Source organism: Lepidochelys kempii, chromosome 1 (genome assembly GCF_965140285.1).
Source record: "Lepidochelys kempii isolate rLepKem1 chromosome 1, rLepKem1.hap1, whole genome shotgun sequence".
Classification (NCBI taxonomy): domain Eukaryota; kingdom Metazoa; phylum Chordata; order Testudines; family Cheloniidae; genus Lepidochelys; species Lepidochelys kempii.
Window position 1 is genome coordinate 262,024,042 of NC_136380.1, and position 15,771 is coordinate 262,039,812.

Genomic DNA, 15,771 nt, shown 5'->3' on the forward strand with positions numbered 1-15,771 from the left:
AATTACCCACATGAGGAACAAATATTTAATAATGGGCTCTTCCGTCTGGCAGAGAAAGGTATAGCACAATCCAATGGCTGGACGTTGAAGCTAGACAAATTCACGCTGGAAATAGACATAATTTTTTAACAGTGACAGTAATTAACCATTGGGACAATTTACCAAGGGTTGTGGTGGATTCTCCATCACTGACAGGTTTTGAATCAAGAGTGGCTGTTTTTCTAAAAGGTCTGCTCTGGGAATTATTTGGGGGAGGTTCTCTGGCCTGCGTTATGCAGGAGGTCAGACTAGATGATCACAAAGGCGCCTTCTGTGCTTGGAATCTATGAATAGGCCTTTTCCATCTCCACCTCTTAGGATTTTTTTTTTAAACTTCTTTCCTTTTAGAGATGGTCCCGTGTCTACAGTAGCAAGTCTCAGGCAGTCACAGGCAGAGAGGAAATGGGAGGGAGAAGATATGTTTGCAATCCTGCCTCCTTTCTCTCTCCAGTTTTCCAGTGAAGCAGATTTGCTCTGTCACTCAGGACCAGGCTCTCCTCCAAATGCCAGGAATGCCCCATAAACCATTTTGTTAATTTCAACAGTGCTTCCCTTGAAACCACTATAGAAAGTGGTGTGAAGGATTTTGGGATAGCATCTGAGGAGGAGCTGTTGTGAATGGCAGCAACTGGAGGTCTTGGGACACAAAGAGTAAGCACCCCTGTTTCATGATGAGGGGGTCATCCCTTCAGAGGCAGTCACTGCTGGTCCTGCATGGGCTACAGTAACCACGGTTAAGTGACACAGTGATTGCCAGGGTGCCAATGCTTCTACAGCCTTTCCAGACTGAGCCAATGAGATGCTGAAGGTGCGTCTACACTTAGGGTGGCATGTAGAGACACTGTATGCCCTGCTAGTATGGGTTTAAACAGCGGTGTTGACAGTGAGGCACGGCTTAGATGAGTAGAGTGCAGTGCCCCACACATCTGAACACTAGGGACTGTACCCTACACAGCTCCCCACACGCCCAAGCAGGGCCTGTGCTGCTATTTTTAGCAGTGTAGTGTCCCGTTGCCTCCCCACTGCCAGAGGCTTCCACTGCCATAGTGAAAAGCTCTGGCAGTGGGGAAAGGCTCCGGCAGCTCTCCACTGCCAGAGAGTTTCACTGTGGTTTGTAGCTACACACCACAGTGACAATTGTGGCTGCAGCTTGCCTTGCACTGCGGCCTGTAGCTACACCTACCCTACGCACCACCACAGACAGGCAATCGAATGTGGGCTTCCCATGAAGAAGCTGCTGAGCACTTAGCCCTGTTTCTGCAGCACTCCCAGTCATGAGGGAATGGGAGACTGGGACTTGAATCCAGGCCACCTGCATAGCCATGTTAAGCACTAAGCTTTACACCACCAGCCAGATGTATTTTAGTTAAAACGCTTTGCTCTCTTCCTGTCAGAACTGCTGTGAGAAAGTCGGAGACACCAGTTGCAGCAAGGAATTCAGGCTTTTGTTCCCTGTAGCAGCTTCTTCAATTCTCTCTAGCAACTATTCTGGATTAAGGTCACTTTTATTTCAGAACAGAGTGTTCACATAAGGAGTTATTCGGAATAGCTATGCTGGTCAATTTCCCCATGTAGACAAATCTTTACAGAAATATCAGTTATAAGCTAAATATTCCCTCTCACCCTCCCATCACGCTAAAATTATCTATTATTATAATTCCTGTTGGCATGATACACGTAGTATTTCCTGAAGAAACATGAACTAAAGCAGTGGTGGCCAATGGGACGTGCACACACATCCCAAGTGCCTGCCACAGTGATAGCCCCAGTTCTCTGTCCATGGTCCTGGCTGATTCCAGGGCCAGTTGGTCACTGCAGAGATTTCCGTCCCTCATTCTTTGCTTGGGAAGATGCATTTCAGCTCCACCTCCTCTCTTCCCAGACCCTGCAAGGGGATTCGCAGAGCCTTGGCGGGGGGTTGCCACAGTGTGAAGGGGTCACAGGAAGGAGGTGTCTGTGTGTTTATGTTATGGGCCCTCTGACGCTTGGAGAACTTGACTGTAAGTTGAATGGAAGCTGGATAGGGCCCGGCCTATGTTACTTTGCTCAGGGCCCCACAGAACATAGCATTGTACCAGCACTAAGGACCCAACCCCGCTCTCATTGAAGCCAATGGCAAAACTCCCATTGATTTCAGTTGTGCAGGATCAGGGCCTAGAGAAACACCCACCTTCCATTTAAACTTTCACTCTGCTCTTCCTTTTTACCCTTCCCACTCTCCCTAGGACTCCCTCTTCACACCCACACAACACACCCCACCCCCTTAAAATATGGTTGCTAGCAGGCGCAGCAATCATGCAGTTGGTATGTTGGCTCTGAACAATCACTTTTTCTCACGTGCCATCTCTCTTCAACCTTCTCCAGCTACAGAGCTCACGGACCAGGGACAATACAATTGACTCAGGTATCCTCCTTTGGTTAGGGGTGTAACTGGGACTTCCTGGCTTCAACCACCATGTGAAAGGGGAAATATAAAAGGCAAAAGGCATAGGAGGCTGACCTCGCTTAAGGCAAAAGTCTCGTTCTGATTCAAGTCATTTCCGTGCAACAGCTTATCCATCCAAATGAAGCGATTTTGTCACCTTCAGTGGGCAACCAGCTAGCGCCAGCCCTATTCTGCCTGCTGTCATGGTCTCTCCTCAGTGGTGCAGTTATTCTGAATGGTCTTTGTGGTCACCAGGACAGTGGCCCCCAGCTCTGTTGCTGGTAGTGGAAAGCCATGGTCACGTTCTTCGTTGCCGGCGGAGAGAACAGAGAGCTGAATGACATCACTTCCTGCCCCACCTTGGAAGACTGGCTTCCTCTTTGAGAAATCTCCTCTTCCTGCTGGCCCAGCATGCTTCAGGGTGCCATTCACGTGTTGGCATGTGGCCAGTACGAGATCATCTTCTTCTGGCAGTTTCAGTCCCTTACAGGCCTGGCTTTCACAGGAAATGACACAGTCCAGGTTTTCTACAAGGGGAAAAAACCTGATTAATAATGCACAAGCCAGGGTGGGCTGTATAGCTCAGGGCTGAGCTACCCTCCATGACATCCTCCTGCAGGAGCACATGCAAGATGGAGGTGGGGTGCTGCAGTGAAGGAGGAGGTTAAAGGGCCATGGGCACTCCCTCTGTTGTCAGCAGCTCCAACAACCGTTCAGCTGTCAGACCCCCTCCCCACCCTTGGGACAAGCCCCTCAACCTTCACCCCAGCTGCCAAACTATTCCTGTGCTCCCAGTGACAAGAGGGAGAGGTGTGACAAGGAGGAGTTCTGCCTTTCCTCCCCATCCCGCCTCCCAGAGACCATGTCTGCATTAGCCAGGTTACACCGACAGTTCCCCTCCCAACCTGTGGAAGAACAACTCGCATCCATGCTCAAAAGAGAGTCAGACAATTGCTAACGAGGCAGCACTTGAGGTAATTTACCCCAGATGTTGTGGGGGTAAGACCTGGGCTAGCCTGAATTGGACGCACGCATCACCCTGGCACAGCTGGAGCTCCGTGAGCTGTGGAACAATAGACTGCAATGCTGCCTTCTCTAGTGTAGAGAAACCCCGGCTCTAGCTACTAGCTCTGCTCCTTCTGCTGGCTGCAAACCTCTGGGACATCATTGCGGGGAGAGGGGAGTGCGTTGGAGGGGCGGGGACACCGTGGGACACTATGTTGGGACAGAGATTGCAGTCTCTGGGTTGCTGGCTGAGGATCTGCAGAGCAGGGAGGGTGCATTTTGGGGGTGGGAGAAGAATGGGGTAAAGTGCGTGGAGGACATTTCTGGGGATGGGTAGTTGGCTGAGAGTGCAAGGCCTTACACTCAACATCGTTTCTTGGTTTATCTGTGACAAGATAACTTTTGAATACCACCTCTGATCCAGGCCAGCATTTCAGGAATGTTCCGGGCCTCAATGCCAGACCTCTGTTGATTCTGGGGGTGATCAGAACATCTATAGAGGGACAATGGGGAACACTTGGAGTGTCTGCCACCTGTGGATAGCACCCACTACCATCTTGCAGCATCACAATACCCCTGCTCACCCTCCCATCAGCGTTTAACATCTTGACACCCTGAATACAGAAGAGAAATAATTGCTCTCTCTGTGGGGTGGACAGGCAGCCAGCAGGGGCAGCTAGAGGGAAGAGGAGAGAGAAGGAGGCTTTCTTCATCCCTTCCTTCTTCCTAAAGTCCTGCCTCCTCAAAGCCTGCTCCAGCTGAGGGAGAGAGGGCACCAGCTGTCCAACCCTCCCTTCTGATGGGTGGGGGAAGGAAGACAGGTGCTTTGTGGAGGGAGAGGAGAGGGAAGACACACAGAGTCCCCGGCATGGGACCTTGGTGTGAGGGGAGGGGGAAGTAGGGGTAACAGAACCCCTGGCATGGTAGAGAGAATGGAGGACCCTTCTTTAGGGGGAGGGAAAAGGGTCATGGGGGCACCCAGAACCCCTGGTGGATTGGGGGGAGACTGGAGGATGCTAACATGTGGGCACCCAGAGCCCCTAGCAGGGGGGAGATTAAGGGGAGTTGCAGGGAGTTCCTGAAATAGAGGGGGATGTGAAGGTGGCCCACTGGGAGCTTGTGGGGGGAATGGAGGGATGGTGGGTGAAATGAGCTTGGCCTATGCAAGCTATGTGTGACCCCCTCCTACTATGGGGGTTTTGGATGACGGGGACATGGCTGGGGGTGTGTAAAAGGAGACTATCAGCCAGCACACTACGGAACTTGCCCAACTGAGGGAGCTGTCATCTGTCAAACCGCCTCACTGGGACCAGTTTAAGGTAGCCTGAGTGTGGACACAAGGGCAAACCTTCCACCAATTTATACTAACATGGTGGTGGGACAATCAATTTCTTTACCACTGACTGATCTCTCCAGTGCAGACAAGCCCTCATGGGTATGTCTACACTGTAATTAAAAACTCATGGCTGGCCTGCACCAGCTGACTTGGGCTGAGGCTATTCAATTGTGGTTTAGACTTTCAGGCTCGGGCAGGTGCCTGGGCTCTAGGACACAGTGAGGTGGGAGAGTCCCAGAGCTCCTGCTAAGCTACAATTAAACAGCCCCTTAGCCTGAGCCTGAGTCAGCTGGCACGGGCCAGCCAAGGGTTTTTAATTGCAGTGTAGACATACCATAAGAGAGCTGCCAATGCTTCCCATGCAGCTCCCTCATCCCTTCAGTGCCCACTTCTCGAGCTGGCAAGCCCCTCTCATGCACAATCCCCTCCCATCTACAGGTGATGGAGAGGCAGCTGCCTCTGTAGTTAAGGTCTCAGCACAGGAGTGCAAGTAGGGTGGTACCCTCCAGTACACAGTACCGGCAAGAAATTTTTAGTAGGTTCGGGTTACCGGAAAGACTTGGCACTAGCCCCTCCCCCTCCAGAGGGGGTAGGGCTGCGTTCTGCTCCTTAAAGGAGCAGAACATGGCTAGGGAGGGCATTCATTCTTTATATGGCTTTTAAAAGCACAATACATATGCTATTGTGCTGTTACATTGGTCAGGAGTCCTCAAGAGGGGAGGAGTGTGTGTGTGGCGGGGGAGAATGGAAGGTGTTTAAATAGAGTCTTTGATTCTGTTTCTCCCCTTGGTCTGAATTATCCATGACATTCATACTGCATCACATCAAGTCCAAATCATTAGAGGAATGCCTGTTTTTGCACTGACCAGAGGATGTTTGGATTCTGATGTCAGCCCAGTTCTGCAGCCTGATGGGAATCAGATGTTGTCCCCAGTGTACATATAATTCTTCTTTGCAGCCAAACTAGTCTAACAGACATTTTGTTAACTGGAACTGGAGCAGCAAAACAAAGAAAACAAATGCCTCATTTCCCAGCTTTTTGGGTGAGAGAACTATAAATGAAGATTATAATGCCGGACACTGATGGCCTTCAACCAGCTGCCTCAGGAATCTGCCAAGAACTTTGCTGAAAATATGTTCCTCATCTTAGCAACGGAGCTAAGACTTATCACACATCTATCCACCTTTCTTCAAATGAAGCTCCTTCTGAACTGACAGCTCAGGCATTGTCAATTTCATCCAGAACGATTTACAAACTTGGAACCTAACCCTGTAAACCCTTAATCATTTGATCAATCCCACTGAAGACAGTGGGACTATTTGCATGAGTATGGATCACTTTTGTGGTAAGCGTTTCAGGAGTCTGTTCTGTTCGTATAAAGGAAGTTGAATCTCTCATTGAAATGCAATGTTTGGGTACAATACCATAATGCAGTTTAGGATACAGTTCTACTTAAAATTTGTCTTTTAATAAATCATACATATGCTGAAATGGCTCCTCACCCAACTCCCATATTCCATATAAAGAGACTGAATACTACATATGTGGGGGAAAGTGAGTAGTTAAGCATGTTGATGTTTGTATATACAAAGGTGGGTGTCGGAGGGGATGGGGAGAGCATGGGGGCCCTGGGCTGGGGGTGGGACAGAGAGGAGTCACATAGAGGGTCACGTGGGGAGGTCACATGCTCTTCACCCCTGTGTCCCTCCCATGAGTGCAGTACTGGTAAGAAATGATTTCTACTTGCACCACTGCAGCCAGGGTTCCTGTAACAGGGTGGCTCGCCCCTTTGGCTGGGAAGCCTGAGGCTAGCCAACCTTGATTACTTAAGAGACACAACTGGATTGAATTAGATGATTCCACCCACAAGCAGCAGGAAGTAAGCCATGGCAGAGACTGAGGAAATTCAAGCAAGGTTGCTGTAGGGAAGACCCGAACACTGCGGGAGTTGGCCCAGCTAGGAGGGCTGGGAGTAGCCTCCTAAGGCAGGAAGAAGATCCTGACACAAGGCTGAGCGACAGTCATAGAAAGCCTGGGTATGGTGACTGTTTCAGTTCCATTACAAGCCCAATCGTCACCCCACGTTAGTTTAGGAAGATAAAAAAGATTTTCACCAGCACTTTTTCTGATTGCTATTAGGATGGTGAGGGTGAGCCCCTGACCCCCTCACATTTCAAGTCATTTCATGAAATGATACTGAAGTTATAATTAATTTAAAAATGACCCTTTTTAGTCTCTCATGTCTCTGGCCCCCTCTTTTACACACTTAAACATATGCCCATGTTGCTATTTTAAGTCTTTTGAAGCTTTCTTTCCAGATTGCATACTGAAGCGTTGTGTTTGTGGCAGTCAGGCCTTGGGATCAGGGTTAAGGGAATTTCTGATGTCCAGAGTCTCATTTGAGAATGTTTAAACTATAAGACTACTCCATGCCTCATGCTTGCTACCTTACCTTGTCACTTCCACACCCTTTCATGGATAGATTCTTTCACCTGTGGCATTCTTAGTATTTTAATGTTCGTGACTTATTGCAGCAAACTTCACTCTAATTCATTAACCAAGTGCTCCGCCTGGGAGCTGAAAGGCCCTGGATGATCTCTCACCCTAGCTGCTGCTGATACTGAGAGGAGCACAGTCATGGAGCCAGCATCAGTATGCCGGGACGGCTTATTCACAGGGAACTTTCCCCTCCTTCCCCCCAGCTCGGCTGCACAGAAACTTCGAAGCAGAAGGGGGAAGAGAACAGGAAAACAGCACATCTTACCCACTCCCCAGAAGCCACTGATATGCTCAGGGAGACATGAAATTATGCATGACAGCTTCTGAGAAGAGAGCGTGGGGTTGAGTCAGCACAGAGGCACAAGCTCCCATGGGAAAAGAGACCTGGCCCCACCCAACCCAACAGTGGCCTTGCCTGACTTTTGATTAGGGAGTACGGCCCCTTTGTGGCTGGGAGGGAAGGGAGGGAAGCCCCACAGCTCTTCTATACTTGAGGTTAAGACCAGCTTTCCACTTAAAGCTCGACTTTTCTAAGTGCTCGAAAATCTACATGGTTATGAGCTTGCCTTGAAAGCTGGCGTGCCTCCTGGGGGCACAATGCTCTGTCAGTGATCCAAATTCACAGCCACTTGAGCAAGAGCTTCCCAAGATGCAGCCTCAGAAAACCAGCTTTTCTTAAAGTTGAGAGATTCTGGCAACTTTTTTCTCCTGGCTAGAGCTCCAATCATCCTCCTATCATCCCACCAGGGTCCTCCTATCATCCCACCAGGGTCTCCTGTGCTTGGGTTACCCCAACAGCGCGCGTGGCACCCGTTAGCCCTTTGAGGGAAGTCAAATTAAAATGTTGTTTGAAAAAGATTTTGCTTTTCCCATTAGACTTGTCCCAAGCTTCCCTTGTTTGTTCTTGAGCCTAATAGATTACACTGAGCCTGTGCAGACAGAGGAGTTGGGTTCTCAGGTTTGATAGCCTTCAAACTTTCCCTAGATAGTCAAAGGGATAAGCAGTAAACCTTTGAAGGTAACCCTCCCAGCCCATTAGAGAGACAAGGTGAGTGAGGTAATATCTTTGACTGGACCAACTTCTGTTGGTGAGGGAGATAAGCTTTCGAGCTAACACAGAGCTCTTCAGACCCTCCATCCAGCTCGTGTCAGATTAGTCCTACTTTGGGCAGAAATCTGGGAAAGGTTGGGAGGCAAATTGCTAAAATCTGTCCAGATTTTCTTTTATTTCGGGGGAATGTGAATGCTTGCTGGCAGGGGAGGAGCATGTTAGGGGGGTGGAGGAGCGTGGTGAATGGGGTGAGAGGGTTTCAGGGCTGCATTGAGGGATGGGGGATGAGTGATAGGGGAAGAGAGGGCTTGCGGGAGGGACACTGGGAAGAGGACAAGGGGGTAAGCAGCATAGGGATTGGGGGAGCATAGGGGCAGGGGCTCCTGTCAGCCCTACATTCTTCCTTACTTTGTGTGTGCGCCATGATCTGGGAGGGGAGGGAGTTTCAGCCCCTCTCCCTTCCTCCATGTAAGCTGGGATCTGGTGCTCCCTGTCCCCCCCCACCACCGTGGTACCTGAGCCCATCTATGGTGATCGGGGTGGGGGGGGGGCTCTGCTGGAGCGTCTGAGCCCCTCTTCCTACCCTCTCCCCCATGTGAATGAGGATGCGGGTAGCTTAGAACAGGCATACTCAGAGCATGTACCAAACCCACACTGCTTGACACACATCAGAAAGTCCTGGTGGGGTGGGGGGGAAGGGAACACCTCCTGCCATGGAGCAGTTCACGTGTCTCCAAGTTATTGTTTCAGGCTGTATTCATTCCCACTGAGTATTCTCTTTCATCCCAGAACATCTCAGCAAGATGAATGGACTACTTGACAACGCTCTGCGCTTGCAACTTTGAAGTTTGAAACCTACCCTGGGCAGAAATCTGAGACTGAACTGTAAACATTTGGGGAAAAGCTGCCTCTCAAGTTTTGTGATGTTTCTGGAGAAATGTAATCGAGTACAGCAGAATATTCAGGAGAGGATGAAGCTATATTTGAAAAGCAAATCAATTATAAATGCAAATACTCTCTGGGAGGGGAGGGGTGGAAGAGTAGGTGGTGATAGGTGGCAGAGGAGCGGGATACATGGGAATGTGTGATGGGGGAGGTGAAAAGACAGGAGCAATAGGGAGTAGTGGAGGAAGTTGGGGGCAGGGGGCTTCTCTTCTGTATGTGTGCTGGGATCTGAGGGAGCCCTGCTCTGCGCCCTGCCTGCTGTGGGTCCTGGGATCTGGGAACCCTGATCCTGGTGGGGTGTCTGGGCCCCTCTACCTGTCCCTCCACATGAGCTGAGGTGGGAGGGAGGAAGGGTAACAGATTTAAATATCTGAAATCCAGAACACAATTAGCTAAGATATACATCACCCCTATGTGGGGTGGAGTGCGGGGTCTGTGAGGGAGTTAGGGTGCAGGAGGGGGTTCTGACCTGGGGCAGGAGGTTTGGGCTGTGGGCTCCGTCCAGGCAGCGCTTACCTCAGATGGCTCCCAGTCAGCAGTGCAGCGTGGGTAATGCAGGCTCCCTGCCCACCATGGCTCCACACTGCTCCCTGAAGCAGCCATCATGTTCAGCCCCTAGGCGGAGGCGCTGCCAAGCAGCTCTGCATGGTGCGCACTGCCCACCCCCGCAGGCCCCACCCCCGCAGTTCCCATTGGTCCTGGTCCCCAGCCAATGAGAACTGCGGAGCCAGTGTTCGGGGCAGGGGCAGCGTGTGGAGCTTCCCTGATCGCCCCTGTGCTGAGGAGCCACAGGGACATGCCGGTCACTTCTGGGAGCCGCGCAGAGCCAGGGCAGGCAGGGAGCCTGCCTTAACCCCGTTGCGCTGCCAACCGCACTTTTAATGGCCTGGTCAGTGGTGCTGATCGGAACCGCCAAGTCCCTTTTCAACTGGTGTTCCGGTCGAAAACCGGATGCCTGGCAACCCTAGGTTGGTGGGTGGAGAAGGAGATACACACCAGTCTTCTCTCCCACACTTAGTTACTGTAACAAACAGGTAGTAAAACTGTCAAGGTTTTGGGACAGAGACCGTGGATGAGATTTCTCTCACCAGGCCTGTTAGCAACTATGCATTGCAAAGGCTATCCCCATTCCACTGGAACACAATGTGCGAGGGGGATGAAGCACTGAGGAACTGCATAGCAACCAGGTGGCCTAGTGCAGGGTTTCCCAAAATTGGGAGATGTTTCAAAGGGTTGGTCACATGGCAGCTCCTGTGGCTCCTGTCCCACAGGGCTGGTTGGGCTCGCCTCCCTGCTCCAGGAACTACAATCTGTGGGGTCGCAGTGCCACTCGGGTTTGGTCCAGCTGTCATGAGGACGAGAGCCTCCATAAGCCAAATTTGAGTGAGTCGCACTGTGACCCCATGAGCCAGGTCAGAACTCTACTCACTCTACTCTGGTCCAGTCAGGGGGCGGGGCCAAACCTGAGCAGTGCTGCAACCCCGGAGGTAGCAATGCCGGGAGCGGAGAGCCAAGCCCAGCCAGCCCAACAGCAGAAGAGCTGCCACCCACCAGGGGGCCAGGACCCAACCGAGACCACCCCAGGGCTTCCACCCCCAGACTGTTTACTGGGACGTGGCAGGACGTCAACACCTACAAATGGGTTCTGAGCCCAGAAAGGTTGAGAACCACTGGCTTAGTGGAAACACCACTGTATTTAGACTGTTCCTAGCTCTGCCACTGGCCTGCTGGGTGACCCTGGCAAATCAGTTTCCCACCTGTAGTATGGGGATAAGGATGTAAAGTTGTCTGAGAGCTACTGATGAATTGCACAATATAAAATCTAGGTCTTTTAGTTATTACCTTGCCACAGTAGCAGATCAACTGCAAACCTAGGGGAGAACTACACCTGTCTAAATGGCCACTAACTCCTACTAACAAACATTTCTCTTTCTGTTTAAAAATCTAGGAAATTAAACAGGGAAAAAACATTGCCCCAGAGTGCAGGTTGCCCAGTGATAGCTCGTGCCCTTCCAGCATGTTGAGTTCAGCAAAACTCAGACTTGAGAAAACCAGGAACTAGAGTTCAGGTAAACACCCAGACAACCGTATCTTCGCCCTCTTTGAGTGATGCCCCAATACGACCATAACACACACATTTGCGCTGTCTTTTTACTGTACTAGACAGGGGCTACCTGCCCCTGCCCTATGCTCCAACACGGAGCTTACTCCCCTGACCTAATACGATACTTGAAAAACTGAATAACCACTCCATACCCTTCTACAACCCCTTCACACCTGCACACAGGAGACCACCAAACCTGTACTTTCCCATACCCATCATTAAATCCACAAATAGCTCTCACATCCCACCTCACTACCGATGATACCCATGGCAAGAAGACCCCAGTGTCCTGCTACTGACATGACCAATGCAATTCTGTGCTGAAATGATGCTGACGGGACCCTCAAAGTACACGTGTGCACCTCTTCCTTTGATCACGCCCTGGGGGACTCAGACCCAGACCTCCTCATATCACAATTACAGCTCCTCCAAGCTGCTCCAACATATTCCTCTACCATTCAATACGGCTCCAACTAGCGCAGTGAATGCAGCTGGAGCGCACGCAGACAGTAGCAGATTTAGAATTAGTGGGGCCCTGTGCTCAGCTCCATTTTTGGGGCCCCTCCTTGGGACCCAGCCAAGAAAAAGAACATTCTCTCTTATCTCCCCCTCCCCAACTATTTTTCATTCTTTTTTTCTTCATCCTCCTCCTATAAGTAATAGGAGGTAAATGAAAATAAAGTGAGGTACCTTGATTGTTTTGGTAGTCTAACTTATTTTTCCACAAAGACCACCTGAAAATCGCTGAGGGTCTCAGTGGACCACTTAATGATCTTTCCAAATATTTTTTGTACCATTAGCTAACTATTGGAAAGTGCTTTGGATAAGAGCTCTTTATTAAAAAAATGTAAAAAAACATTGGGGTGCGGGGTCTGGCCATGACTTATGGTGCGGGAGGGGGCGCAGGGCTGGGGTTGCAGGGTCTGGAAGGGAGTTAGGGTGCAGGAGTGGGCTGGGGGTTGGGGTGTAGGGTCTGGCCAGGAGTTAGGGTGCAGGAGGGGGCTCAGGGCTGGGGAAGGGGCTTGGGGTGTGGAGCGCTTACCTGGGGCAGCTCCCGTTTAGTGCGAGGGGTGCAGGTGGGAATGTGTGTTGGGGGGTGCAGAAGTGCCCGTTTGGTGGTCAGGGTGGGGGGGAGATGTGTGTGGGGTTGCAGGAGTCAGGGAGGGCAGGGGGTTGGGGGTATGTGAGGGGGTGCAGGAGTCAAGGCTGGGGGTGTGGGCTGGGGTCATGGGGGTGCACCCAGCCCCCTGCCCTGAGTGGCTCACAGCAGGGAGCTGGGCGGGGGTGGGTATGTGTAGGAGCCTTTGCTCCGCCCTACCCCGATTCCACCACCTTCCCCAAGGCCCCACCCCTGCCTCTTCTCCGCCTCCTTCCCCAAGTGCGCTGCGGCCCCGCTCCTCCCGCTCCCTTCTGGAGCAATCTGAGCACCAGCAAACAGCTGTTTGGCAGCGGGGAAAGTGCAGGGAGGGGCGCAAACGTGGCACACTCAGGGGAGGAGGCGGGGAGGGGAGATCTTGGCTGCCGGTGGGTGCGGAGCCTGCAGCAGGAGCCCCAGGAGCCGGCAGGACCAAGCTTCTGTCCCCGCAGCTGTCCAGCCCTGGGGCCCCCATCGTTGTGGGGCCTGTGCCAGGGCAATCTGTTTTTCACTGTAAATCCGCCTCTACACGCAGATAATTTCCAGTGGCTATTGCCAGCTCCTGGGGGCAGAAGTAAAGTGGTGTGGGTATTTACCTGAACTCTATATTTTGTGGTTTCCAGAAGTTTGAGTTTTGCTGAACTCTATGTTCTGGAATGGCATGAGCTATCGCCAGGCCACCATCTGTGTTAATGAACTTTTTTGCCATTTAATTATTAGTTTAGGATTAAAAGCACAACTTTGCAAGCATGAACAATTGGGTGTATATTTCTAACTTGGGGAAAAAATCTGCAGAATTGAATACAAAATGGTAACTTCTCTATAGTTTTTATGAATCAACTTATAAAATCTAATGGAGCATTACAGCTCTGCAGCAAAATTCTATAAAGCAGGTAAAAAAAGCCTACAGAAAGGATCTCATTCTCTGTTCAGTGATGCAGTATTTTAGAATAATTCCAGTGGAGCCCTACTGCATTACTGCAGAACTTTTCCCCAAATGGTTGTGTGCTCTTTAGCCTGAAAGCAAATGCATTCTGGGCATTGTACTCATTTGTACCAACCTCTGCGAGCATCTATCACCTGTGTGTACAGATGGATATGCTCAAAATAAGGGGGGAAGTGTTTGTGTCCATAAAGCTTCAAGTGCACAAATGGAGCTGAGATGGGGCCACTTGGAAAATTTCCCTTTTTTTTTTCTTGAGAGCTTCTGCAGAAGCTAGTGGGGCTTCTGGAGAAGAGCTGGGACAAGTATTTTGGTCTGTTTCATCTCGCTCGGCGCCCTGGGAGGCCTCGTTGCCTTACAAAGACTAAAGGAACTCAATCTATTTAGTTATGGAAGAGAAGAGTAAGAGGTGGTTTAATCACGGCCGAAAGTGCCTACAGACGAAGAAGGGGTCTGATGCTAGAGGGCTCAGTAATCTAGCAGGCAAAAGCATCACAAGAGCCAGCGGCTAGAAGTTGAAGTCAGCAGAGTCCAAACTGGAAATGAGGCACAACACTTTAAGTGATTGGAACAGATTCTCAAGGGCTGTGGTAGATTCTCCATCACTTAGTCTGAATGTCTATCCAAAAGATGGGGTCAGGTTCAGACCCATGGGTGGGACTTGATGAAGAAATCACTGGGTGAAATTCTCTGGCCTGTGTTACACTGGAGGTCAGACTAGATGATCCAATGATCCCTTCTGCCCTTCAGATCTATGAAACAAAGACACCTACCCTTGGGCTTTTCATTGGGGCTCCTCCTCTTCCTCTGCCGCCTCCTCCTCACTTGACAGGTCAGCAAGCCACAGAGTGCAGCCAGGACCAGGACTAGCCCCACTAAAGCAGGGATCCCAAAGATCAAACCTGGGCCAGGTGCTGGTGCTTGGGTTGAAGTGGGGGCTACGCTGTTGTGGCATGCTGTGGAGAGAATTAAAGCAAGATAGGCCGTGGTTAGCCCGAGGGGAGCTACTGTGCAGGCTTCAGGACGGCAAGCCTGGGTGGTCTCAGGGGAGTTAAAACACAGTGGATAATCCCAAAATTTTCATCAAATGTGGGGCAAATTCCCTCACAAATTCCCAACATCTTCCCATTCAGACCCCCTTACACAGGGAAGTAATAGTCCACATCCCCCACCTTCTCTCTTCTAAACGATCATTATTTCACCCAGAGTGCGGATGGGGCACCTCTCATATTGCCTGTCTTTTCCATCGCTGGGGTGGGTTGAAATCTCTCTCTCCCTAGCTGTTGGGGTCTCATTCACCTTTCTGTCTCTCCCTCCTCCCCTTTCCTGGCTGCTGGTGACTGTCCCATTCCTTTGTTTTTCTTTTCCCCACACTGCTGGGGATGAAGCTCCCCTGCCTTCCTGAACCCATCCCCACCTTCTCTCTCTCATTCCTTCAGTCCCTGGAATCTTTCCCTTCAAGAGGGGGCCTGATCCCCCTCCAGGGAACCCAGGGACTGCCGCTCTCCTCTTACTTGTGTCCTCCTCGGCGTGTCCAGGCAGTTCTGTGCACCTCACACATCCCTTGGTCAAGGGGTCAAAGCACTGGGGAGGGGAGCAGGCAGCATCTGGGTGTCTGTCTGAGCTTCCTCGCATCATGTCCGAGTCAGATTCAAAATTCCTTTATTGTCCGGAGATTTAGACAAATGCCGCCCAAGTGTGAATTCACAGAGCCCTGGGGGCTGTGTCAGAGGGAGATACAGTCTGTCAAGCTGTGTCTGTCCCTCGGGGGCTCTAGCTCTCTGCACTTCCCCCAGGGCGGCCCTTTATCAGGGGAGGAGGAGAGGAAATGTGCTGAAGGCGTCAGCCAAGCCTGCCCACGCAACACCCCCGCTCAGCCCATCTCCCTCCCCCAACCTGCCCATCTAACAGCTCCATAGCCCATAGGAGCCACCACACCAGTGCTGAATAGTTGTCCTTCTAGTCCAATAACCTGCCTCCTGCCACACCACAGCCAACCACTAGTTGATAATCCAGTCTCTCCTCCAGGGACAAGCATTGCTTGTAGAAGGAATCCAAGCAAGTGAAAGCCACAACTCAAACTCTTTCTCAGTCACTGCCCACTAGTCCCATCCCTCTTGTCTTTTCACTTCCCTTTTCACTCACTACATCTCATCTCTCTCACCACCACTTTGGTTTTGGTTTGGAGGCCTCAGCTGCGCCCTGCTTTGCGGCCTTCTCAGTTTCTGCCATTCACCCTTCTTTATCTCACTTTGAAGGGATTCCCTTTCCAACCCAGGGCTGGTTTT

General features: G+C 51.0%; 1 protein-coding gene across 1 annotated transcript; it reads right to left on the reverse strand.

Annotated features, from left to right (window-relative positions):
• Nucleotides 1-1,234: 1,234 nt before the first annotated feature.
• Nucleotides 1,235-15,293, reverse strand: TNFRSF13C (TNF receptor superfamily member 13C). Its single transcript, XM_073330501.1, has 3 exons — nucleotides 14,998-15,293; nucleotides 14,257-14,439; nucleotides 1,235-2,991 (listed from the first exon to the last, which is right to left on the reverse strand). The coding sequence occupies exons 1-3, from the start codon at nucleotides 15,119-15,121 to the stop codon at nucleotides 2,666-2,668; spliced, it is 633 nt and encodes a 210-aa protein (XP_073186602.1). The 5' UTR covers nucleotides 15,122-15,293; the 3' UTR covers nucleotides 1,235-2,665.
• Nucleotides 15,294-15,771: the final 478 nt, after the last annotated feature.

Excerpts from the sequence above, each read along its gene's own strand:
- TNFRSF13C (XM_073330501.1), bottom strand. The coding sequence starts at position 15,121 with ATGATGCGAGGAAGCTCAGACAGACACCCAGATGCTGCCTGCTCCCCT. Across the intron at positions 14,440-14,997 it reads ACACGCCGAGGAGGACACAA|CATGCCACAACAGCGTAGCC; the intron begins GTAAGAGGAGAG and ends TTCTCTCCACAG. Across the intron at positions 2,992-14,256 it reads CCCCAATGAAAAGCCCAAGG|AAAACCTGGACTGTGTCATT; the intron begins GTAGGTGTCTTT and ends TTCCCCTTGTAG.